Source organism: Hyaena hyaena, unplaced genomic scaffold (genome assembly GCF_003009895.1).
Source record: "Hyaena hyaena isolate Hyena2069 unplaced genomic scaffold, ASM300989v1 scaffold_165, whole genome shotgun sequence".
NCBI classification, from domain to species: Eukaryota; Metazoa; Chordata; class Mammalia; order Carnivora; family Hyaenidae; genus Hyaena; species Hyaena hyaena.
Window position 1 is genome coordinate 732,307 of NW_024080797.1, and position 27,496 is coordinate 759,802.

Consider the following 27,496-nt stretch of genomic DNA (forward strand, 5'->3'; position numbering starts at 1 on the left):
GCAAATCAAAATCACAATGAGATAATGGCTAACAACCATTAGGTTGGCTATTATTAAAAAAAAAAACAAACAACTCTATAAAATAACAAGCGTTGGTGAGGATGGGGAGAAATTGGAAACGTTATGCACTGGGAGTACTACGTGACACAGTCGTGGAAAACAATAGAGCAGCACCTTAAAAAATTAAACATATAATTACCATATGATCCAGCAATTCCACTTTTGGGTACACATCTGAAAAAACTGAAAGCAGGGACTTGAAGATATATTTACAGAGCCATGTTCATGGCAGCATCAAATCCAATAGCCAAAAGGTACAAGCAACCCAAGTGTCCACTCACAGATGAATGGATAAACAATATGTGGTCTGTACATACAATGGAATATTATTCAGCCTTAAAAAGGAAGGGAATTCTGACCTGTACTATAATGTGGATGACCCTTGAAGTCACAATGCTAAGTGAAATAAGCCAGTCACAGAAGAACAAACATGATAGCATCCACTTAGGTGAAGTCCCTAGAGTAGTCCAATTTATAGAGACAGAAAGTAGGATGCTGGTGGCCAGGGGCTGGGGGTGGGTAGATGGGGGAATTAGTGTTTAGTGGGGATAGCGTTTCAGTTTTGCAAGATGCCAAGAGTTCTGGAAATGGACGGAAGTGATCCATTGCAAAACACTGTAAGTGCATTTAATATCAATGAATTGCATACCTACCAGTGATTACAGTGATAAATTTTGTGTATTTCGGCATCCTTAAAAAAAAAATTTGTCCGGCCTAAAGTGCCAATTGATGCAAATTGCATCACTCTGAGAGATGTTGCTAGAATATATAAAAATGGTCAATACACATGCATTTGGATAAGCAGTCTACTCATCCTTCAGAGTCCGGTCTGCGTGGACCTGTGGATTCGCCCTCCCTGTCCACATCTCCCCTTTGTCTCAGCTGCCAGGTCGAGGGGCGAAGGCACCCCTCCGAGAAGCCAAGGAGTGATAGGATCCAGAAGAGTCCCGTTATTAGACGGATAGTATTACTTTCATGACCTTGTTATTTACAGTAATTCATTTATAAATTACATCTACTAATTAATACAATCACATCGGGGCAACAACTTCGGATTGGCAACTTCAAAGCTACTCTCCGATTTCAACAGAAAGCTGAATAGGAAGGAAAAGTTCTTACCTTGTAGATACAGGACTTAGCGTTCAGGAAGAAGAGCTCAATGGTGGCATTATCCTTTAGGTAGGAGATGCTTTCTATGTAGAACCTGGAAGACAAGAATGCAAATGAAGCCACTGACCACAGGATTAGATGTGAGGACTAGAAATCCCAATCCCAGTGAAAAAGAAAAAGGTGTGATCAGTGGTTTTTCTACGGTTCCTTTCTGAAAGAAAGCGGAGTGTTTCAAGCCCCTTTCTAGCACATTAGGACGGCCATGTCTGCCAACCTTCCCCATGGTCAAGGACCCAAGACTGCCGTCAGCTTCCAAGAGTGAGATTAAACTAGACCATCTACTTTCTCTTTCCTGACCCTTTTCCCAATTTTTTAATAACATTATTTGTTTTCAGGGCACCTGGGTGGGGGGCTCGGTCGGTTGAGCATCCGACTCTTGCTTTCAGTTCAGGACATGATCCCAGGATCATGGGGACTGAGCTCTGCATCGGGCTCTGCGCTGAGCATGGAGCCTGCTTGTGATTCCATCTCTCTCCCTCTACCCACCTGCCCCTCTCCCCTACTTGCGCTCTCTCTCAAATAATTTTAAAAAACCAATTAAAACTATTATTTGTTTTCAATATATTACTTTTTTTGTCCTAATCATTGTTGAGTTGGATTTCTTAAAGACAATTTCTTCTGCTCAGGTGAAGGAGGGCCCTATTTCTCTTTGAAACAGTTGCGCTATGCCTCCCCGAAGGTGGTGAGGTTGTGATTTGATTTCCGAACATCCTGAGAGCTGCTGGAACACTGGAACATCCAGCAAGTGCTGGAACACTGATATTAATGCACATGAAGCCAAATGAGACTGGATTTTTATCCAGATGGAGCTTATAGATTTTTTCATGAGGAAACATGCTGAAATTATTTGTACATTTACTATACCTTTACACATCGACTTTGGAGTGCATTAAATTACGTAATTAGACAAGGCACTTGTATTTGTCTCAGGACCAGCTGCGTGCAGGAGGCAGCAGTTGTGGTCATGGAGGCAGGTGATGGAATGCGGAGCCTTGCAGGGAACACGCCCCGGGTGGGGGTGGCTGCTCCTGGAAACAGGCCACCCCGAGGTGGCAGAAGGTGAAAGGAGAAGACAAGTGCTATGTTCTGGAACAGCGTTACAATGTGATGGAAAGAAATCTGGGGAGGAAACTGAGAGACCAGAGATCTGGGCCCGCACTGTATGATTTAGGGCAAATCACATAATCTCTCTGGGCTTCTGTGTTCCAGACTGTGATGGAAGATAGCGGGACCTGATCAGCGGTTCTCCACCGAAGAAGTCTACCACTGTCGAATACTGGAAACTCATTCAGATTCCAACAGCGAAATGAACAAACCTACATTGTATGAGACAAACAAAATATACCCCTAGGTAAGGACGAGCCCACAGCCTGCCAGTTTGCAACCCCTTGTCTGTACACTAATAATGTCTTCTCTCATTTTCCCAACATGCACAGAGGCTGCCATGATTAACATAAGGCAGGTTCACTTAAATTTGTGAGTGAATCCAGAGTAACTTTTGATATTATAAGATATTTTCAATCAATGGTACGAACACAGTTACCACCACATGAGAGTGAACAAAATGTTTGGAGATGATAGTAGGGCCCTCATTCTTGCAAAGCCGAGGGATGAGTAGGCTGGTGGGTCTTTACCACCTACTCTCTCCTTGCAAAAAAAACAAAAAAAAGAAAACACCACCTTGGGTTTTTGGAGCAGGTATTTTAGGTCATGGATGTCTCTGCAAAGGGTCTGCTACAGTCAGGGAGGAAGTGCAGACTTTCCCTTCTCCACTAGCAGAGACTTGAAATGAAGCAGCAAACTCTTAAGTCTGTCTGTCTGTCTTTCTTTCTGTCTTTCTGTCTTTCTTTCTTTCTTTCTTTTTCTTAAAATTTATTTATGAGAGAGAGAGAGAGGCAGCATGAGCAGGGGAGGGTCAGAGAGAGAGGGAGATACAGAATCCAAAGCAGGCTCAAGGCTCTAGCAGGCTAACTTTGAGCTAGCTGTCAGCACATAGCCCGACATGGGGCTCGAACCCATGAACTGTGAGATCATGACCTGAGCCAAAGTCAGATGCTTAACCGACTGAGCCACCCAGGGACCCCTCTAAGTCTTTATTAAATTTTATTTATTTTTATTTGAGAGAGAGTGAGCACGTGTACGCAGGGGAGACGGGCAGAGGGAGAGAGAGGGAGGGAGGGAGGGAGGGAGAGAATCCCAAGCAGGCTCCACACTCAGCACGGAGCCCGATGTGGGGCTTGATCCCATGACCCCCTGGATCATGATCTGAGCCGAAATCAAGAGTTCGGATGCTCAGCTGATTGAGCCACCCAGGCACCCCACAAACTCTAGGTCTGAAAGCAAAATAACTTAAATTTGATTTAATAAAAAGAATCCACATTTGGTGTGAAAGGTTAATAACAAAATCAGAAGGAAGGAAGGAAGGGAGGGAGGGAGGGAGGGAAGGGACCTATTTGCAGGGGTGGCACAATGTCGATGAATCTTGTTTCGAGCCTTTGCTCGAGCTATTGCTCTCACCCCAGAACCCCCGCCCCCAAGCCCAGCCCAGTCCTGCTCCTTGTGCCCTCACCCCAGAACACCATGTTTGCACAGACCCAGCCGACGCCCTCGGGGAAGCGCTCCACACCTGCTGGCGGTGCTGACCCCGGGGCCCATACGCTTCTGTTCCCTGGGGCTTCTTCTGTCTAGGCTGCGGCCGCGGTGCTGACCCCGGGGCCCATACGCTTCTGTTCCCTGGGGCTTCTTCTGTCTAGGCTGCGGCCGCCTCCTGGAGGGCGAGGCCCAAATCCCACTGTTTCTTGCATCGCCGGCACCAGCACAGCGCCTGGCACACACACGGGCTTCTCAGTCCGTGTGAGTAAAAGATGCTGCTTTCAAGTTCACTCCCCACTCGCCTTGGGTGGAGTTTTCAGGACAGGACAGGGAGCTGGGCGAGGAAGGCCTTGCAGGAGGGCGATTCCTGGATGTCCCGAAATCCCCCACTCCTGGGGGGGAGCTTACATTCCACCCCGGGCCCTGCCCCTCTGCCCTTTGCTCACTGTCGACACGGAAAGTTGTACGCGCAAGCTGCTGGTCACCTTGAATCTCAAAGCCAGAACAGCAGCAGACGCTTCCTGACTTTGACAGTGAGTGACCTTAGTATTGGGTCTGAAAGAATGTAATTTCCAACAAAATGCCTTGTGTGTTTATGGCTTTTGTTTTAATTTTTAAAAAATGTTTACATTTATTTATTATTGAGACAGAGAGAAACAGAGCGTGAGTAGGGGAGGGGCAGAGAGAGAGGGAGACACAGAATCCGAAGCAGGTTCCAGGCTCTGAGCCGTCAGCACAGAGCCCGACGCAGGGCTCAAACCCATGAACCGTGAGATCGTAACCTAAGCCGAAGTCAGACGCTTAACTGACTGAGCCACCCAGGCGCCCCACTTTTGTTTTAATTCTTGAGAATTAAGGAGTGAAGACATTCACTAACACACCCCACACCCCCCCTGACAATTTTCTCAACAGTATATGAGGAAAACACAACATCCCCCCCACCCTCCGCTCTCTCTAGCAACGGAAAGTGGAAAGGAGAGGGCCAGTTCTGTTCTCTGCGACAGCATTCACTTGCACCGAGTTCTCCACTGTCTGGCTGTACAAGAGGCAGAAAGGCACCGGGAATAACAATATACTCTGAGATGAGGAAAATAAACCACCTCCTCTTGACAGAAACTGGAAAGCAGTTTCCTGTTAACCTTTATCACCGAGAAACAGCCTGGAAAGCACTGTGAGCCCTGGGTCTGTCATATTATTATTCCATAACCCTGGACGTTTAACTCATCCTGAACTTTCAGTCTGTGCTAGGGAAACCTTGTGAGTCAAATGCCCAGAGAAAAACAGACCTAGGACATCTCAATCTAGGCTCAGGGCAAACTACCGGAGCACCCAGGAGAAGAAACTTCTGGGGAAGCAGGAAACATTGATGGTTTGGATACAAAGGAAGGATTTTTTAAAAAAAATCAGTTCTGTTCCTTTTGATTTTCATGGGAGCTCCTCCTTTCTGGCAGTAGGTGGCGATGTTGCATTTCCTTAACTACCAATGCGGGAGTAGGGGGAGCCCGTCCTCAAAGACCTGGCTCACAAAGAAAATTCTGGGTCTCTGGGTAAACCCAAGGAACTGAAGGCTTGCTGGTAGATTTCACAGGGTCTGCGCGGACAGTTCCAAGCCTGGCTCTGTATTACCCACGGGTTTCTGGTGCTCTGACATCTGGGACCTTGGTGGCTCTGGAGGGCTGACCAGCAAATAGAGATGTGAGCTCACCTTTCAGACCAACGCAGAGCTCCCACACCCTTCCTGCTCCTCCGTGGGGCGCTCACACCCCAGGTCACTAGGCTCCTACCCGACTTACCCCAGGGCCAGAGCCAGAAGACTCTGGACAGCCCCGATGCCCCAAAGCCCCCTGGAATCATTCCAAGTAGCCAATGTGTAAACCTGCTTACCCTGCCTCGCCCATTCCTTCCTGTAGAAACCACAAAACAAAGGCTCTTGCCCACATCTCCCCCCATTCCCTCTGCCTCCTGACCAACCCCGGCTCACCCCTGTGCAACCCTGCGGCTCTACCTGGTGTGGACTGCTCCCTCCACTTGGGAACAGTGAATAGTAAACTATTTTTTTAATAGCTGTCTTCATCGACCCCTGATGTGCAGGCAGGCCTCATTGTATCTGAGTAACAATAAAACTTACAAATAAAAATATGTTCTTCAGCACATTTAGCAGTACTGAATCTTACGTCTTCTCTCTCTCTCTCTTTCGAGTCAGAGGGCCCATCTTTGCCCCAGGCCAAGGGCAAACCTGGCTGAGTCCATTCCCTGAATTCCATAAGCAAAGTCACACCCAACCTGGCCCAGAAAGATGCCGACCGGAGCTATTTCATCAGAGGGTCTGAACTAGGAATAAATGTGTGCAATGCTGTTATGTGTCTGGGCATATACAATACTCAAGAGGTTCTGAAGCCTTTGGGAGTCCTGTCCCCTTTAACACGTGGACGCCTCAAACCGCGCAGTTTGAATGGTGTGCGACCACGGGACCTCAGTCAGGTTTCCTCCTCTGCCCGCCCCCCACCGCCACCCCCAGCTCCTCCTCTTCCCTCTCACATCCTCCCTTCGGCACTTGGGAATCACCGAATATTTACAGCAAGTGTTAATTAAACGGACCGCTGATTTCATTTTGTTACGCACACAAATGTCACATTTGGAATGCTGACTTCCAGCAGCAAAAAGGAGCGATCGTAATGAAAAGGATAATTGATACCGCTGTGAGTTTCTGGGGCCAAGTATCTCTGATGTTCAGGATTTCAACAGCTCTAAAATCTCAACTGGGGCACCCAGTTGAGATCTAGCAAGTTCTGGTTAGCAGGCACCTCATTTTAGATCCAGGCCATCATTGTTACTATGGTGACAGGAAATAGCAATTGCTTGTCTCAACCAGCCAGGAAAAGACACCAAACCGTCAGGCCATAAACTTGACTGTAAAATCCCGTCTCCCACATTCAAGCTTCCTGGGATCGCCTCTCTTTCTTTTTTTCTTAGTGCTCAGTTCAGTTTATTGTTTGTGAAGCCCGGTTTGAGGAGACAAATCTAATCTCTGTTTATTTTCCTGCAAACAGTGTGGACGATCAGAGTTGCAGGGACACTTGGCTGAAGAAAACACAATGAAAAAAAAAAACAGCCCAGACACGGAGGAATCATTCTGAGCACACACATGTTCCTACAAAAATACTGAAAGATTTCCTTGGGTGGGTGGGGGTATTTTTTCCTCTAATTTTTCTTGGCTTATTTCTAAAGCTTGCCTGGTGAATACGACCAGAGGCTCATTGTTCTCAAATTTGGGGAGGTGGCTCATGGTCCTCCTAAACCCTGGTCTGTAGTTGAATGTGATCTTGCTCAGACACCAGTCACTGGGCAGCATGTAAAGCAGGTGGGGCGGGGGGGGGGATGATGGTACAGAAGGAGACGAGGCTGGCAGGGAGGCAGAAGTCAGAGCACACAGAATATAAGCGTAAGGACGACCGCAGCATGATGACAGAGGCCAGGAAAATTCTGAGTAGGGAATCACATGAGAATGCTGGATAGTCACTGATAACCCGGAGGAGACTGGGAGGGGCCACCACCAGGAGAGGTTCAGTGGTGGGCACAAGACCTATTTAAGACACAGAAGAGAGAGGAATTCATGAATAAAGGAAGGCAAGGACGCTGCTGAGAGCGAGCAGGGGAGGCAGGGTGACTCCCCCGTCTCCAGCTGGGTGTGTGGTGGTGCCGATCACAGAGGTAAGGAGGTGCCACGGAAAGGGAAGCGAGGCTGGGGCCACACGGATGAAGACGTCTTGCACTCAGGCAGAGGAGCATCCACGCCATCTGGGGCCTAGATATCTCCCAGTGACCATGGCAGCGATGGGACAGCCACCAGGCGACAAGGCAGTGGATGTGGAGACAGCAGACCAAGGCAGACCCAGGCTTCTGGGCCTCTGCTGTGGCCAGGGGTGGAAATAAGGGACCAGTAGCTGATGGAGGACGCAAGTCAGGGAGGAAGAGTCGTGGTCATGGAGGAGAGGAATCCGTGGAGAAGCAGCAGCGTAAGGCAGAGAAAGAGATGAGAGACTGGAGGCAGCAAGCTCTTGGAGGTGCTGGAAGGGGCCGGAATGGGAGCACCTGCGGACCTGCCAGCCTCGGACGCAGGGATAAGGGTCAGGCTTCCTCTGCGGGTGTGTGTGCACGCGAGCATGTGAGCATGCGTGCGGTGGGAGGGTGAGGCTGGCTTTTGTTTTCTCCACAAAATCACAGGCAAAGTCACCTTCTTGGAGCAAAGGGGTGAGCTTCTGGTCTGGAGTCTGTGGCGAGAGGAAAAGCCACAGAAGGCAACGCAGAGGCCCCTGAGCAGGCGCAAGTGCAGAAACACTGACAACCTGTGTGAGAGTGGTCACGAGCAGTGATGCACCGACGGGCAGCTGGGCGATCCCCTCCCCCAGACCACACTCAGCAGCTCAGCGGTAGACGTAAAAGACTTAGGTGACTTAATTGATCCCCTCCCTTCGTGTGTGTGCGCACACGCATGTGCATGGGACCAGCTACAAAGGGAGGGGAGGTCCTGGGTAAGGGAGAGGTTGCAGTGTGCATATCAGGGTTTGGACTGAACTGCAGAGATGACGGCAGGCAGGGCTGGGAGGGCCTCAGGTTGTGGGGAAGTCACTGTGCAGGTGCGTGGGGGGAGGGATTTCATCATTCTACCCTCAGCTCCTACGACAGTGCCCGTGACATAGTAGGTGCTTGCTGGATATTTGTGCATCAGAACTGAACTAAACCGAAGCCACTGCCAACGGTCGGTGCGGCACAGCATCCCCAAGGGGTAAAGCTCACTCTCTCCGCAGCCGGAAGGAGAGTGGATTTTGGTTCTCCTGGCCCCACAGTGATGCAGCACTGGGGCATCACATGCCCCACAAGGGCACCACTGGGACCTTGGAGTCTTCTTTACAGGGGAGCAGAGAGCACAGTGCAGGACAGAACACCTTCCCGCTGGTGCTCACCCTGGTGAGCAAATGGCAGGAGTCTGTCAAGCGGGACTAAGAGTATATATCTCAGCTTCTGCGAACTGCTGCTTCATCATCTGCGATGCCCCTTCTTCCATCAATGCGGAGACCCCACCCGCCACCAAGCGGCGACTGGCTGATGTCCTCCAGCCACTGCCACGGACCCTCGGGAGTTTAGCAGTGCTAGATCTGGAATGTCAGGGCTGCACTCTGCGCCCTCTCACCCAGCAGGGGTGCGTCCATCCCTGACGCCATCTCTGCAGATGGACCCTGGTTCTGAAGCCCCAGCCAAGTGTGGAACGCGAGATGGACCAAGGTCATTAATCCTGACCCCGATGCCCAATCACGGAGTTGCTTCTCAAGGGTGGAGAGAGAGGCAGCGTCAGGTAGAGGGAAGGGCCCCAGGTTTGGAGTCAGAGCTAAGTGAACAGAGGTGATAACTGACCAGCCATGTTGCGGGGGGGGGGGGGGGGGGGGGGGAGCGGAGAATCAGCACACTGAGCCCTCCCCTCCCTAACTTTAACTAGAAGTAATACTACTCAAGGGCTGTGAAGATTTACAGTCATCCTGAATAACAGATTGGGGTTTGATAATGGATAGACTCCCTCCCTTTGACCTTTTCCCTTTTTAGGTGATTATTAAAACTCAGAAGCCACGGTGATCAGCACTCCTGGTGATCTGATGGAAGAGAAAGAGGGTCGAGGTCCTTTTTTAGGCTAAATCACGGGTCAGTGCAGACGGATTCTTAGTCCTCTGTCCTGCCATTCCAAGAATATCTGGCAGCCCGACACCAGCTTCAGGCCTCGTCAGCAGGGCTGCTCCGAGGATGGAGCAAGATTCTCTGAATTCAAATTCACATTATTTAATCTATTTGGGCCTTGGTTTCCATAATCGGTTGAACGGAGGTGATAATTCCACCCTTTCTCTCACAGATGTTTTAAATATGCATTACGGCAAAAGAATACATAATTGCCAAATAATAAGCCGTGCTGGATGGTGGCCCAAATTGAGATCCCCAGTGATACAGAGTTAATATTTCCACTGGATGAATTCCTAAATCTTGGCTTAGCGCAGCCAGTCTTCTCCCGGTGTTTTATTGGGTGCTTTTATTCCCCTTTTCCATGAAGGCTAGTGGAACACGTGTTCTAGAAATGCAATCAATAGATGTTTAAACCAAAGGAGAAGGGCCGGGAGTGGCTGGAGAGACCGCTCGCAGGCATGCACGTGTACTGGTGGCTGGGGCTCTGGCGGACATGCTCCAGTTGACAAAGGTCAGTGCACACACAGGGAAATCACCCAGCTGGATGTGAGCCCCTTAACGGACTCCGGCACAGTCCAAGGTCTGGGTCTTTTATGAAGGTAATTTTTCATATCACTCCTTTGGAGAAAACAGCCTGTGGGCATCCCTGGAAAGGCACCGAGTCCTAAGCTGGGAATTCTTCCCAGGCATCAAGGTAAAAATGTGCCATTCCCCTGCAGGAGGGAACCTGCCTCCTCTCCTGGAGGAAACAGACTGTTGGTGTTTTGCTACCGCATTGCTCAGCTAGCCGAAAAGCGGGGACTCAGGAAAGCGGGGTCTGGGAACCAGGATCTTCTTCGACTGGTGCCAAGATGACAGCCACCCTGAGAGGTGGCAGCCAAGTTCAAGTGTCAGGCAAGGAGGCACTGAGTTTGGGTAACAAAGAGGAGAGAACAGGGCAGAGGATGGAAGCGGCAGGGAATTAACGCACCGAAGAATTTGAGGAAGAGGAAAGGCTTCAAGGTTAAAGCCTATAGGATGGAATGGATAACAGTGTCCCAGCTGTGAGCACCATGGAAGGCCGTGGGAGGTCTAGATGATGACTTTGGATTTGGACCTGCTGCGTTTGAAGCACTTGGGAGGCCAAGAAGTACCTGGACGTAGAAAGCGGACGTTCTCCACAAAGAGCAACTTTTTGTGGCGAGCTAGAGAAGGAGCCCAGCCCGGGGGGCCATATTCTGCTGGGGGCCTGTCCCTAAATGTGGACTTGGAGAGCTTTATCTCCGGGAGCATTCTGCGAGGTGCCTTTGCGGTCAAGTAGAAAAATAGATTCATTCTTGGTTCTCCATAGTGTTAGCACAGGATCTACCTCCGTAGCTCTCCTGTGGGCATCTGGTTTCACAGAGAGAACTCAGCCCGGAGCACCTGCGTATCCTCAGTGACAAACGTGTCCGCTGGGCAATCTCAGGGCGCCCCAAGCTTTCCTCCAAGGATCAGTTCCCCAAACCCAGGATAACTCAGCTCCGAACAGGCTCTTCCCAAACACAGCGAATACACAACCAGCCCAGGATTCTCTCTTCTTGATTAATGGTGGCAGAAAGCAGCAGGAAGCGGGGGGGGGGGGGGGGGGTGTCCTGATATCTGGCCAGTGTACTCGCCCACCTTCCATTACAGGTTAATGAAACACTTATATTCAGCTGAGCTTTGTCTGATGCTGCCGCCCCTCTTGGTGGCATTGACACTGTTATGTTTCCATTTAGCTGAGAAAAATGTGGCCACCATTAAATAGACTGTGACATCAAGATCACGCCCATCAGTAATGGAAATGGCTAAGATTAGCTCTGATATTTTTGCAGCTATTCAGCAAATAAAAAGGGCACTGAACGCAAGTTTAAATTTGCTTCACCAGCTAAGGTAAAGATGCATACTCCCGCCTGTTTAATGAGCCCTTTAACTCTCACTTAGGCTCTCCCACACCTTCTGTGGTATCAGGATGGCTATGTCTGAAACTGCATCCCTGACCATGCTCTTTAGGAAGAACTGAACTCTGAACTGTTTGTGTCCTGCTCTTGAACTTCTGTGAACATAGTTAAAAAGAACAGGGTACATGTGCTGGGTGTGAGCGTTCAGTATTCGTTGGAAGATGGAGGTGTTCGAGATTAAATGCCTCTGCAGTTACATGCAATGAAGGTTCTGCACAGACACTGCCTGGGGGCTCCAAGGACTGGGTGCTCCTGCTGGACTTGGATGGTGAGATCCTGGCTTCGCCCTTGAACCTGTGACAAGGCCGCCTCTCTGACTACCCAAAACCTTCTGCAAATGAAGGTGACCTCATAAGATGTTTGCAAATGTTGGGGCGCCTGGATGGCTTGGTCAGTTAAGCGTTCGACTTTGGCTCAGGTCATGATCTCATGGTTTGTGGGTTTGAGCCCCGCATCGGGCTCTCTGGTCTCAGTGTGGAGCCCACTTCAGATCTTCTGCCCCCGCCCCCAACCCCTCCCCAGCTTCCACTCTCTTTCTCTCTCAAAAATAAATAAACACTAAAAAAAAAAAAAAAAAAAGATGTTTGCGTTTGCGGGTGCCTGGGTGGCTCAGTTGGTTAAGCATCTGACTTCAGTTCAGGTCATGATCTCATGGTTGGTGAGTTCAAGTCCTGCACCGGGTGAGCTCAGGCCCCACTTTGGGTAAGTGTGAGCCCCGCTTCTCTCTCTCTGCACCTCGTGGGATTCTCTTTCCTTCTCTCTCTTCACCCTTGCTCACTTGTGTCCCCTCTCTCTCTTTCTCACACACAAAAATGTTTGCATATATTAACCATGAGAAGCAAATTATATTTTCTGCAGTCCCCAAATAAAATTTACAATAGATTAGTGAAAAGAAAATGTCCACCGTTTCTGATATTTGATTATGCCATACCCTCCCTTACTGGGGAAGGCACTGATCCGCGTTTTGCTGTTTCATTTCAACGATTCCTATTTGGGATAAAATAGGCCAGTTTCAAGAGGCCACGTGCCACATGTGATAGCAAGGAAAGAAGAGACAGATGCCGCTCCAAATGACCACCACCACCAAAAGAATAATAATAATCTAAGGGTTTGTGTTATTATAGGAGGCTCAGTTTAGTTTAAGATATATGCTCCCAAAAAGGGGCTTGAATCTTCATTCCGCACTAGCATCCTAGCACAAGAGCACAAACACGTGTGTCCCCGCACAGGCACTGACATGCCTTGGACACTCAAGGTCACGTCTACTGGGAATGTAGCTATACTGTGACCTCTGCCATTGGCAATGGACCAGGACAAACTTGATCCCCCTTTCCTGTAACCATGCAGCCCTCCCAGACTTTTCTGGACAAAGAACAAAAGAAGCAACAGGATGGACACGGACACGTACCTGACACAAAAGTATAAAACCACTGGTCCTGACTTTTTGGGGAAGTCATGTTCCAATACTCTTCGATCTAGTTGAAGCCAGTTTAAGTGTCCCCTGAGGAGAAGAGAGACAAATTGGTTAGGACTCTGGAGTCTGCAGAAGCTTCTTGTGATGAAGGTGTGTGTGCCTTAGAACGTGCCGGGTCACAGATGGATGTGGACCTTCACCTCCCTTGCAAGTTTTCAATATCTGAAGAACCTCCAGGGATTATCTGGGACATACAAAGTCAGAGGCAGATACCGTGTGACATGAAGGAGGGGACTGGCAATCAGGAAGTCTGGGGTTCCCGCCCGGCTCTCCATTTCCTGGACTGCGCTGAAATGAAGATGTAATCATTCTCTCTCTCGTTCTGAATTCCCTTACCACCACACTCCTCAGTGCCTTTTTATCCTGAAGGACTCAGAACCCACTTTAGATACCGTGAGAAAATTTCACAATTTCTTGCTGGAAGCAGAACGGAGTAAAAAGTGAATCACAGACAGTTTCTTTAAAAATGAGGGGTGCCTGATTTAACTAAAATAATCAAGATCAACAGATTTTAATGTAACAAAGCAAAAAATGTTTAGTTCTATGGTCTTAGCTTCCACACTGTGACTAACTTTTAAAACATTACCTTCTATCATATTTCGATTCAAAATGAGCCTGATTTAAGGTTATAATATCCCTCTTACATTATATTATATCATATAATATTCTGAGCACTGTATGCTATTCCTAATATTTTTATATCTGAATGAAGAATAAAGGTGTAAAAGCAATTCTAAAATAAATAAAATCTGTTGGTCTCTTTTTAAATAAAATGAGGGGTGTCTGGGTGGCTCAGTGAGCTAAGCATCTGACTCTTGGTTTCGGCACAGGTCATGATCTCATGGTTTTGAGTTCGAGCCCCACATTGGGCTCTGTGCTGACAGCATGCAGCCTGCTTGGGATTCTCTCTTTCCTGCTCTCTCTGCCTCTCCCTTGCTCACTCAAAAATATATAAACTTTTAAAAAAAATGAAACTTACACCCATCACATGACATTTTCTAATCCTAGGTATTTACCTGAGAAAAAAGAAAGCTATACCCATGCCAAGACCTTCACAGATAGATGCACAGACACTTTACGTGCAACAGCTCAACTTGGGAACAACCCAAATGTTAATGAGCAGGGGAATGAGCATCACATAGTTACAGAACAGAATACTTTGCCCCAATAAAGACAGTGAGCTACTGACGCATACAGCAACATGGGCCAGTCTCAAAATAATGACGCTGAGTGCAAGAAGCCACACAAAAGAGTACAGACTAGGATTCTGTCCACATAAAACTCCAGGAGGTGCAAACCCATCTCCAGTGACAGATGGTGCGTCGGGGGTTGCCCGGGAGGCAGGAGGGAGGGCTTTTAGCGAGGCAAGAGGAAACTTCTGGGAATAACGGATATGTTCATTATCTTGATGGTAGTGATGGGTTCATGGGTGCAGTCACATGCCAAAGCTTATCAAACTGTACTCTTCAACATGCGTTTATTTATTATATGTCCATGACACCTCATTAAGGCCATTTTAAACACAAACCCCGGAGACATTTGATGATACACAAATGGAGTTGCTTGTGCATTTCTTCCTTCTCTCTCTCCCTCCCTTTCTTCTTTTTGTAAATATTAATTAATCACCTTCTCTGAAAAAGGGACTGGAGATGTAGCAGTGAACAAAATAGGCATGATCCCTATTCTCCTCGAGATTATATTGTTCTAGAGAGAGACAGACACTCAACTGCTACTCCAATTCATTACAGAATTACTAATCAGAATGGTAGAAGACCTAACACCTACGGTACAAGGATCATGAGTAATGAGAACATGTAACAACCTGATGGAGTCTGGGATCTGAGAAGCACTGCCTGGCGTTTGAGAGAGATTTGAAAAACAATAAGACTTAACAAAGAGAAGGGGAATCATGTTCTGAGCAGGGCCACCAGCATATGCAAAGGCCCTGAGGTGGGAAGAAATCTGGCATGTTGGTGTCCTGTGAGTAGACAAGGGATGAGGCAGGACCTGGGAGACCACGGTGAGGACAGGGGTCCTTGCAGAGTGAGGCAAAGCCACAGAACAAGTATGAGCAGAGGAGTCTGCCTTTTCCTCTCCTCTCCTGACCCAGTTTCAGTCTACCAGCCTGGAGGGCCGCGCCCTGTAATCATCTTTACTCAGGAAGCTCATGTTGAATAGACCCAACTGGTATGTAAAATCTCCTCAAGGTCACAACAGTGTATAACGCGTTTATATTATATACCACATGTGACAAGGCTGGACTTACTCTGCGGATAATGTGAGACAAAAATTGTCTGATTCACTGCATTAAAATGCTTGCTCCTGTAAGCAAATGCTTGCTTCCAACAAATGCAAGACAGAAAACACACTGGAAGCTTCCATTTCCATTTTAAGACTTCATTCAAGATGCACTCTTAGCACAAAACCTGTCTTTCAAGGAAGCCCAGGGCCGTGGCTCGAGAGATGGCTTTTGAATCTGCTTCGAGAAGAGTTGACCGCCTGAGGAACTTTGGCTCGTCTCCCTCCTTCTAAGAAGCTCCATCTAGAAAAAGTGTTTTTTTCCTTTTAACTTTACCTTTCAGTTTTGTTTATTCTTCTCTTAGTAGAGTAAGGACAAAAACTATGGGGAAGGAAGTTTGCTAAATAAAATGACTGGATCAACTTTTTCCAGAAAGGTGGGATTAATTCCCAACCATCTAGAACATGGGATCTAGAAACATAAGGCCTGGGTGTCAACTTTGTCTCCAGTCACACTCGAGATGCTGCTAATGCCCCACGGGGTCATGGTTTTTCAAACCTCTGTGTCTAAGCACCCACCCCGGGCATACATGGTGCTCTACCTACCACACCCCATGGAACTTTCTCTGCATATGTTGTCTCCCCAGTAGACCATTTACATCTGAAAAACAGAGACCTGCCTCATAAGGTAAAAGTGTGTGTGTATGATCAGTGCAAGGTGTTAACACAAAAGTTAGCCCTAATTATTGATTCAAATGTTAGAGTCTTTTCCTGCCTCTGAAAATGTCCAACATCTCTCAGAATCTTCCCTCCTGCACGCTCTGTACGATGACTCTGATCGTGCTGTTTCTCCTCATGGGAATAGTCTCTCCATCCTCATTATCTGAACACTAGCCACTGTTCAAGGCTGAGTTCCACTCTTTCAGAGAAGACTTTCTTCATTGCTTCCATCTGGGGTTTCTTTCAAACTTCCCAGGATTCTGTTTGGGTCATCTACAAAGCCTTCAGCATACTCTTACACAATTATTTAAAAAATATAGCCCGTCTCTCTAAGGTGTAAGTTTTCAACCCTTAAACAAAAAGTCATCTCCAGCACCTAGCACCAAGCCTGACGAGTATGAGGTGCTCAAAGGCACGATCCAATCACTGATTGGATGACTGTCACCAAAAGCAATGGATTAATGTCTGCAGCTCAATTTACGAAGGTGACTGAGTGACAACGCAGAGGTCAAGGCCGCCAAAAGAAAAGCTGAATGTTATCCAGAGCCCACCCCACCCCCCCTCAATGAGAGGCACACCCTGCCACGCCAGCCCATGGTGGCGGTTGAGGGGAGACTCCCGTGATGGTTATGAGGCAGACAAGGAATAAGGAGAAGGCCAAGGTCAGAGCCTTTACTGGAGTTTCCATGGGAAAGGTGAGACAGGGCAGGGGGAAGAGCTTCAGGTGGGCTCGTTTTAATGATCTTGGCAGGCTCTGAAGCATCGGGGCTGGCCCCCAGCCGTCTGGTACCTAGCCCTGAACTGATTAGGGGCAGGGCAGTCCTGGCTCAGCATGTGAGAGTTCTAGAAAGAAGCTGGTTCAGAAGAAGGGCTCTGGATCACAGGGGAGATGCAAACAGCTTTGGCTGTCTGGCTCTGGAATGTATGGATGCCAAATACGTAGAGAATCTGAGAAAACAGAGAACGGCAATCCACCCACTGACCACGCAGAGTTAAACTTCAACCTCTTCCCTGACAGTAATCTGTGAGAGAGGGTCTGGAGTGAACTGTCTTTTTAGGACCTTCACAAGATAAATCCACAGCCCAGTCCAATGGCCCCACATTACTGATCCCACGAGCTGCTGCGGATTCGACCTGGGTCTCAGGGGGAATGAAGGAGAGGTTCTGCGGTGAAGAATCCCGAAGTGGGGACACTATGCATGAGGAGACACAGATGTGGGCATCACTTGAATACACTCTGTTGAGGTTGCTCCCTGCCCTTCCCCATCTGCGATAACAGAAGACAACTGAGGAATAGAGTCCCTCTCTAATTTCATTCCTCCCATTAAATTTTTTTAAGCGTATTTATTTTGAGACAGCGAGCAAGCGAGTGCACAATTGGGGGAGAGAAAAGAAGGGAAGGAGAGAGAGGGAATCCCAAGCAGGCTCTGTGCTGAGAGCAGAGGGCCCAATATGGGGCTTGAGAGATCATGACCTGAGCCAAAACCGAGTCAGACCCTTAACCGACTGAGCCACCCAGGTGCCTCCACACTAAATAGTTTTTTAAAGAATGGCATTTATTTAATTGGAAATTCCTTTGTTTGTGGCCATATATTGATTTGGCATTTACCAAGCAATTAAATAGCTAGAAAGTAAGAAAGAGGTCAGGAAGCAGCAAGAACGAGAAGGCCAGAATCCACTCAAATTGAATAGCTAGCCTCCGAGGAAAAATGAACTTTTCTTCACTTCTTCTACTTGAACTCCTCAACCCACAACTAAGGGTTGTGAGGGATGGCATGATGCACACACACGCGGGGGTCTGACAACCACAGACAGGTGGATGTCCCCCCACCCGGAGCCCTGGGACCCTCAGGTGGAAGGAAGCCAGCCTGCTCCATTGTATGTGCCTGGAAAAATCTCTTCACTGCAAGCTGCTTACAAAGACAAAGACTAAAGGCACAGAAGACTCATCCAAGGTCCCTGATGATAGCTGCCTGGTATGTGGGCAGAAGCTAAGAGACAGATTAAAATGTAAACCGGAAACTCCAGTCCACAGGAGGCCGCCATTTTTGGCTCCTGAAAATATTTTCTGCTCTTGTATTTGGTTCAAAGTCACATCTGCTACAGCCAACAGTATCAAGGATTCCTCACTGTGCAGGACGTTTCACTGCCTAGGTGACATCCCCCAGTCCCGGCACCAAGTCCCTTCCTCAAATATTTCTTTTTTCTTTAAGTGAAGGTGGGATGGGGAACAAATAGGTCAAAGGAGCATTTTCTCTATTCAGTGTAACTAAGAGATGTCTGATAGCTTGGTTTTCATTATTCCCATTGATTTTTCATTTGAGAATTCACATCAGTGCATTTACCAATAACAAAGCAAAAAAACTAAAAAAAAAAAAAAAATGCCCCAGCAGACACTCAGAGTATTTATGTTACTGCTTGACTGATAACTATCTTTAAAGCTGAGCAAGATAACACTCATTTGGTTTATGGTGGCAATAGGTCAAACCATTGGGTCAGTAATAAATATGCAATGGCTCCCGGGCAATGGAAATTGGATGCATTCATTTAACACTTTGCTTTAAGCTTCTACATATAACACAAATGGATTTTTTTGTTGGAGGGCTGGCACCTTCAAAAGAGATGGCTCTAAGGAGGGCTTTGTTTACATAGTGCTATAGGAGTGGAGGTGTGGAATAAGTCAGTCAGAGCTGATGGCTTCTCCTAGGAAAAACAGTATGCTGTGCCTTTTCGAGGTCATTATTGTAGACAGGTCATTTCCTATGGGATGAGTTTCCAAAGAAAGCCAATGCTAGGGCATGAAATTCTTACAGAAGTCACTGGATAGAGGGGGTGGGCGGAGAGCTCTTCAAATGGAAGAATGTTGAGTTAGTTTGTATCCTTTGTCAGAAATACGTGTTCTCATCAAGGACAGCTCAGCATGAGTGGTTTGGCTAGAAACTCTCAAATAGTGGCCTTCAAGTGTGTGTGTGTGTGTGTGTGTGTAAGAAAGAGAGACAGAGAGAGAGATAGAGATTAAGATGCATATTGAGGAAAACAGATTAGTAAATAATGAGCTGTTCAGTCCCACAGATTTTATGGCTTTAATATTTTTATTAATGGAGGAATTGTTAGCTCCACTATGTTCTCTTAAGGCTGTTCCAAATTTTCTTTTATAGCATCCCCTACATTATATGTGGTTATTTACCTCCTAAACTAAAAGTGCAAGCCCCACAGAGGCTCAAAGCTAGTCACTTCTGTATTTCCATGCTTGACAGTGGAGGCTAAACAAACAGCGAATTAAAGAACGAATATGTCAGCGTCAAATATACCCCATCGATCAACATGGCTGTCGGTGTGATGACTGCCAACCACATAGAGACACCGCTCTGGCCCTAACAGTCTCCACGGTCGAACTCACTGCTCACCTACCTCCAGGATCTGAGCTCCACCATACGGCTCACACTGGGAATGAAAAGGTCAGGAGAGAGCATGGATGCCTAAGATCGCCCATTCTTTTTTATTTATCTCAGCTGCACACAGGGGGAGTTCTAAAGCCCTTCTCCGGTCACTAAATAGAAGGCAGGGTGGCTTGCCATACAGCTGATGTCTACACAGGCTATCTCTGAGGTAGTAATGAGCACTGAATGCACATTCCCAGGAGCAGCGGTTACAACCCAAGCCCAGAGGTCCTGGCACTCACTCTTCTCCCCAGTCTCGTGGCACAGAGCATTTAATGAATGGAAATCGCAAGCCTATTTCTAAAATCACTTTCCCAGAGCTGTATCTTCCTGTCGCTTCTTCTGCAGTTGGAAAGCTGCTTTCCTACTTTATTTTTATGATTATTTAATTTTTTAAATGTTTATTTATTTTAGAGAGAGACAGAGACAGAGTGCAAGTTGGGGAGAGGCTGAGAGAGAGGGGGAGACACAGAATCTGAAGCAGGCTCCAGGCTCTGAGCTGTCAGCACAGAGCCCGATGCGGGACTCAAACTCGTGAACTGAGAGATCATGACCTGAGCTGAAGTTGGACACCTAAACGACTGAGCCTCCCAGATGCCCCTCTACTTTATTTTTAATTTATAGATAAGCTTGAGAGTGGGAATGTTCATCAACTTCTCAGATGCCTCCGCCAAATGCCAGTAACGCCAGTAACGCTGGTATGGACACTGCAGGGCAGAGGACTCTCCCCACGGCCCCAGCCCTGAGATTACTAATGCTTTAGACCTAAATTATTGGGCTAAATCAGACTCTGCAAATAATACCAATCAATGGTGTGATCACTTGAAACCTAGCATGTTGTTAAAAAAAAAAATCCTTAATTGGTTCTTAGGCTAGGATTCTGGCTTCACGGGGTCTGTGAACCCTCTAAAATTTAAGCATAAATTATGTGTGTACGCTTTGGTGGAGGCAATGGAATGTAACTTGTTAACAAATTTCAAAGGGGTCTGTGATTAAATAAGAGGCTGAGAACTAGTCATTTTCTTAACTGGTGCCTGAAAGTACATTCTAGCTGTACCTGGCTTTTAAAATGTGCAACGATGACTAAAAACACATTTCTTTCTCCCTCAACTTTTTAAATACTACTTAAAGGTTTTCAAACATGAATACTCGTTTACAGCATCTGACACACAATTCTCAGCATTTATAATAGGAGATTCAGATTAAAACTTAAATACACTCTGAAAATCACTACTTCAACTTGGGGAGTGCTTGACTACTTCTGTTAAATAGGCTAAAAGTCATTTTAAAAATTTTATTATCATTATTTTTTTAAGTAAGTTCTGTGCTCAATGTTGGGCTTGAACCCACGAACCCGAGATCATGAGTCACCGGCTCTAACTACTGAGCCAGCCAGGCACCCCTAGGGTAAAAGTTATTTAGAGCTTTTGATGATGAGATCCTCTGTCAACAACTTAAAATGTAAAAGTTAATAAAAAAATTAAACACTTGGGTGGTAAGGATGTTGGCATGTGTCCAAAATCACAGAATAGCAGGCATGAAATATGTATAGTCCTTTGTATATCAATTACATCTCAATAAAACTGTTTTTCTTTAAAAAGGAACCCAGAGGAAACAAAACGCTGATGGAAAACAGATCCAATCACTGAAAACAGGGCTTTATTGATTTAAATGATGTAACCAGAACCATGGGCTCTGAAAACCAAAACAAAGCACAAAACAAAACTTGGGTGCTAAGACACTGCAATGGAAATAATTCAAAAATAAAAGGTATCAAGAACTTTCCTGAAATGGTGGGTGCCAATGACTGATAAATGAACATTTCAGTGATACCATATGTGCTCATGGGAACACTACATCTGAATGAGTTTATTCTCAAATGTTAGGTTTCCTGAGTCTCCCCAGGACAGAGAGAGCCTGTAACTGCGTAGGTCCCTGGCACGTGTCATGATATAATTGGTCACGTGTGGCCCCCAATATTTAGTCTGAGTGAACTCAGCTTCTCTTCTTGGACAGTAGGAAGAAGCAGAGGAAATTCCCTCCAACTTTCCTGTCTTTTCTAGAACGGGGGTTTTCAAACTTGGCTACAGCTTATAATCAATGGCAGAGTTTTTGAAAGGTCTTGATGATCTGGTCACAGTTGCACCAATTAAATCAGAATTCAGGGAGCAGGTCTCAGGTACTGGTATTTTATAAAACGTCCTAGGGGGCGCTAGTGTGCAATCAAAGCTGAGAGCTGCGACTCTAGCAAAGCATAAATATTTTAAGACCGAATTGATACTGGGCTCTTACATTGATTCAGAATGTTTTAAAGGAGGCCGAAATGTCATTGTTTGGATCACTAGCATTCAGGCCATTTACAGATGACCATCGATAACTCTTTCTATTAGTTATTAAAAATAAAAGGGGGGCAGGGAGGATGCCTGGTGGCTCAGTAGGTTAAGCAACTGACTCTTGATCTCGGCTCAGGTCTTGAACTCAGGGTTGTGAGTTCCAGCCCCACATTATGCTACATCCTGGGTGTGGAGCCTTCTTAAAGTAAATAAAACAAAACAAAATAAAATAAAATGGGCTAAATGCATTGGATCCTAGAACAGAAAAAAAGACATTGGTGAGAAGACTGGTGAAATTTAAATGAAGTCTATAGTTTAGTACCGATAATAATATACTAGTACCAAAGTTAATCTCTTCGTTTTGAAAAATGTAACACAGTCTGTAAGCTATAAACATCTGGGGAAGCTGGGTGAAGGGAATTTAGGAACTCTGTGCTATTTTTGCCAACTCTTGTGAGTCTAATTCTTTCAAAATAAAAAAGTTAAAAAGGCGAATTAAAAAAGGAAACAGCGAAGCTAGTACTAATGTGTGGTTTAGCTAACAATATCAAATACCCTCGGGCACAAAGTCATGCCCTGTGGATTTAGGTACCTTATTAAAGAATACAACTTATGGTGTGAGAGAAGCTTAGAGAAACTTCCTATTTCCTGTCTTCATTCTGCTTTTATGTATCTTTCCTCCAGCCCCCTTCAGATCCTACAAGATGTCATCAACCGCAGTTAATATGAGAGGGCTCAGTGGCAATACGTGACCTAAAAGTCGTATCTTCTACTGTAAGGAATCGTAATAGTGCCTGTGGTATCTCACCCTTGGCTCAGTACCGTACAGCTCACAAGCACTTTCTGAATGTCAGTCTTGTTGGATTTGCATTAGGAAATACGCAAACCCACAGAATACACCATGGGCCGCAATAAAAGACGAAACTTCAATTTCATTTCGTTGTAAGAGACACAGTGTGCACCTGCACAAATCTCTCTCTCTCTCTCTCACACACACACACACACTCATTCCACATCAGAGTACACACCCACAGTTCAGGCATACACTTCATTAAAAGAGCCTGTGTTAGTCTGGTAGCGCCCAGAGCGAGGCATAACGACCCCGTGTGACCAGCACCCTGGGCCGGGTCTCGGCCGCAGGCACTCCGTTCTGGAGGTAGCTGTCGTTCTGTTTCCCACCAGGAAAGGGACGAAAGTCCCGATTACGAATGAGGGCATCGGCCACCATCTGTTGGCCCCAGGTGTTGTCAGGCCACAAGTGACTATGCCCTGAGTCATGGCCGTCCCTTTGTTTCTGTCTCCTTGTCCTGGTCCCGTGGGGGCACTGGGTCTTGATCTCCATGGGGCCCCTGGCACTGGCCGGCTCTCCGTGAGTCAGGCCCACCTGGCAGCCGCGTCCTTACCCACGGGGCCCCTGACAGCTGCCTCCTGCTCCTACGAGCGCCGGACGGAGCCTCCTACCCAGCCTCGGGTGAAGGGGATGGTGACGGCCACTCTTTCCCTAGCCCGTGCCGGAGGACGGCTCCCATTCTCCCCAGGACCGCCTCCAACTCCATCGCTCAGGGGGAGCGGGGCGCCTTCTGCCAGCCTGGCCTCACGCTCACACTCAGGGGCACACTCACGCTTCCCTGGCCAGCCCAGAGAACCAAGAACACAGGTTTCCATGGCAGACCGGCCGTTTGACGGGCCAAGCGCCGCTGGTCTGTTCGTTCCCGCTGTCCTTCCTGTACTGCGCGGCTCTGTCTGTCCTCTCTCCCAGGAGGAGGGTGACTTTCTACCTTCCCTCCCGCCCCTGCTGTTCAGGCAGCGATGTGCAACATTCGGCAGGAGTATTTCTTCCTCGTCGGCCTGGGACGACATGCTCCTTCGATGACTCTTGTTTATCCAAGAGGGAAGTCTAATTGGGACTCATGGAGAGTTCACGGATGTTTTAACAAGAGTAAACATACTTGGGCAATGTGAACAATGGGATATGATTAATGGGAACTTCTGGTTTCCTTCTAATTAGTGAAATGCATGAATAGCAATTTAGAGGGTTTCCCAGTGATTCTCAGGAAAAGGGGCAGAAAACATCTGTATCTGTGAAAGTGGAGGCTCTCGGTGTGTATTTGTTTTAAAGGCTTTGTTTTCTTACCGAGCTGGCTCCTTCCCACCAGAGCCCGCGGCCTCACAGCCGTGCTTCCTGGTCGGCCTTTCAGGCACAGGGATCATTCTAGACCAGGACTAACACCCTGGCTTTCCTTCCTGCTCAGTTCCCTACGGGCTCCAGGGGACAGGCTGACCTGGCTTCGCCTGGCTTTCCTGGGGACCACGTGGCTCTGCTCCTCACCCCTGCAACCTGATCACACCACCACCTGAAATGCTGCTCATTTGGAAGGCAAATGTTTCAGTTTAATCCAAGATGGCCCTAGTTTACGTGTCCTTTTACTCCCACTGTCCTGATTCAGATAATAGATTAGACGGCCAGCTCCTGAGGCTAAGTGTACCCATGTGCAGATACATCTGATGACCTCTCCTCATCTCAATGTGGATGCCTCCTGTCCTTGCTTCTGAACCCGTCTTGCTTTGAGGGCGCCATCTTGATTGATGGGGCCTGGACTGTCTTGTTCAGTCACTCACCTAACCCATATCTACTAGTATTCTAGGAAATTATCTCTGTAATTCCAAATATTCGGGGGGGGTGTGTGTGTGCGCACACGCGCGTGTGTGTGTGTACACAAAGGGGAAAATATCATGAAACATCTCCTTTTTTGCATCTTATCTAGGAATCTGTGCCGGTATTCTCTTTTGATAACAGAATATTAAGAAGGAAATTGAAATTTTAGTAAAGATATTCCTGACTTGTGTTGCAAAATGCCCCTTTACCAAGGCAAATTGAAAACCACTGAAAACAAAAGTACTTTTCACCAGAGGGACGATATGAATTCTCAGTTTTTATATTCGATTTCAGCCGAGACAGTGAAACTGCACAGATACTTTTCATTTTGAATTTATCATCAAATTCATTTCCTGTTACTGTTACTCTAACACTGAGAGAAATAATTTAATTTCCAGAGGTTTTCATTTAACTTTAATAGGAAAAAAACCCATTCAAACCTACTTTAAAAAAATAAACATTTCAGTTCTCAGTATGAACCTGCTTGACTGTAAGAACTAGTTTACCTAATAATTTTATATTAGCATCACCCTAATTATATCCTTTGGCTGTTCCAGGCGTGATCACAAGGTCTTTGAAATTTGGACGACGAACTTGGACTGACCCCATACGGCGGGGACCCAAGTGGCCTACAGCTGGTTCTGCTGTGGCAGCTGGGACCTTCCCTGCAAAATCAGAGGGCCTGGGGTAGCACTTACGTCTCATCTGTGAAGGCTATTCCGAAGTACTCCTTCTCCTTCAAGTTGAAGTGAGATGCCACGAGGTCTAGGAGCTCCTTGGCCAAGAGCTTGGGCTGGAGGAAGAATGAGACGGAAAAGGGACAAGTGAGTAGAGGTGACTCTTCCTAAGACACGCGATCTTGGGTTGATATAATTTTTTAAGTGCAATGTCTCAAAACTCAAGGACATCAATGTAAGTGATTTTTTTTTAACGTTTTATTTATTTTAGAGAGAGAGAGAGAGACAGGGCATGGGCAGGGGCAGAGAGAGTGGGAGACGCAGAATTCGAAGCAGGCTCCAGGTTCCAAGCTGTCAGCACAGAGCTCGACGTGGGGCTCGAACTCATGGACCGTGAGATCATGTCCTGAGCTGAAGTCAGACGCTTAACCAACTGAGCCACCCAGGCACCTTGCAAATGGTTTTTGTAAAACCCAAAGGAGCAGACCACGAGGATGCTGCTGAGCAGAAAGCCAAGTACAGAGCCATGTACAGGTGGAGACCTTCCGCCTTGTTTACCTACTAATTTGTTCGATGACAAATGATACCCGCCTGTTGGCAGGGCCGTCAGGCCCTCTGGCTTTCCTTCCCTGCACAGGAGAACATTTTATGCTGTACTGACAGGAAGATGCCTTATTGAAATATATTTTTATGTATACGCACTTAACGTACATTCACATAGTATTTGCTACGTGTCAGGCCCTGTTCTTAGCACTTTATAAGTACCAGCATCTCTGCGCCTCATCACATCCCCATGAGTGGCTCCTATGATCAGCCCTGTAGTATAGGGGGGAGATGGGTGCCAGAGATGAAGCAAGTTTGAGGAAGGGGATTGGAATCCCAGCTCCAGAGACTCTTCCATAGACCACTCTACATGCGCCATGATTTTAAATCCAGACAATGAAAGTACTGTCCTCTGGGAATGTTAAAATTAAGGTCAAAGAACCTTGGGAATAGAATTGAAGAATAAGTTACAAACTCACCCTCCAGCTGCCTTTCCAAAGGAGAAGTCTCCATATAAGAGTGTTTTTATCAGAAACTCTTTTTTAAACACCTCTGTCAATCGGAGCTCCTGGGTGGTTCAGTCAATTAAGCGTTGACTCTTGGTGTCAGCTCAGGTCATGATCTCACAGTTTGTGAGTTTGAGCCCTGCACCCAGCTCTGTGCTGACAGCATGGAGCCTGCTTGGGATTCTCTAAACCCCTTCTCTCTCTGCCCCTTCCCCTGCTTGGTCTCTATCAAATAAATAACATTTTTTTAAAAAGTTAAAAAATCCAAATAAACTTCTCTGCCAATCTAAAAGAGCATGCTAGAACTTTTGGCATGAAAGTACTATAGATGGTATGTGGTCAATACATCGTTCCCCCTAGTCAACTGTGGTCAAGATGACCACGGAGCACCAGACGGTGAGGTGAGGGTAGAGGGAAAGGCCATCTGAAGGAGACGTGGCCAATGGGAGTAGTTATTTCTAAATCAGCTTCCAGGTCAGGTATCTGCAAAGCCACTGTCCTGACGACAATTACTGTCCCCCCCCCCGCCCCCCCCACTCGTACCCGATGGGTCTCCAAACTCAGAGTGAAAACAAAGATTCCAGAAGAAAAACGTGGTTTTTTTCTGTGTGTGTATACATGTGTGCACATTTATGCTCATCAATATACCTTCCCGAGTATACTTCCTACGCTGCTGGTTACTCTGTTGAGTTTCACTGTTAGGAGAGGGCAGAAAGGAAATGTCAATCAAGAGTCACTTCACCTTTTAAAACAAGTTTATTTATTGTGAAAGAGAGAGAGAAGGGGAGGAGGGTGGGGCAGAGGGAGAACGAGAGAGAGAATCCCAACCAGGCTGCATTGGTGTAGAGCCCGACATGGGGCCCTAATCCCACAAACTGCGAGATCATGACCTGAGCCAAAAATCAAGAGTTGGACATTTAACCAACTGAGCCACCGAGGCGCCCTCTTATTTCAGGTTTTGAGTGTTGCTATGAACTGTACCAAATTCATATGCTGAAGTTCGAATTCCCGCCGCGGTGGTCTTTGCAGACGGGACCTCTAGGAAGGTAACTAGGGTTAGATGAGGTCATGAGCGTGGGGCTGTCACAAATGGGAACAGTGACCATGAGAAGACACATCAGAGAGACGGCTCTTGCTCTCCCTCCCCACCATGTGAGGGCACAGGGCCAAGACAGCCAAGGCAGCCGTCTACAACACGAGAAGCCCTCATGAGAGTTCAATGAAGTTGGCACCCTGGTCTTGAACTTCCAGCCTCCAGAAGTGTGAGAAAATACATTTCTGCTGTTTAAGCCCCCCTAGTCTGTGGTGTTTTGTTACAGCAGCCCAGACTAATACAGGTACATTTCCTTTAATTCAACAAACATGTACTGACCATCTCATGTGAGCCCCACACTAACCC

The 27,496-nt window shown here is 47.1% G+C and overlaps 1 protein-coding gene across 2 annotated transcripts in view; it reads right to left on the bottom strand.

Moving 5' to 3' along the window:
• The window catches only part of FRMD4A (FERM domain containing 4A), a 311,284-nt gene that overhangs the window by 121,507 nt on the left and 162,281 nt on the right, over positions 1–27,496 (bottom strand). For both annotated transcript variants that reach the window (XM_039239976.1, XM_039239977.1), the window contains exons 3-5: positions 25,070–25,164; positions 12,919–13,011; positions 1,180–1,264 (exon numbers count right to left, since the gene is read on the bottom strand). In XM_039239976.1, the coding sequence (XP_039095907.1) occupies positions 1,180–1,264; positions 12,919–13,011; positions 25,070–25,164 (273 nt within the window). The remainder of the gene's footprint in view (positions 1–1,179; positions 1,265–12,918; positions 13,012–25,069; positions 25,165–27,496) is intronic.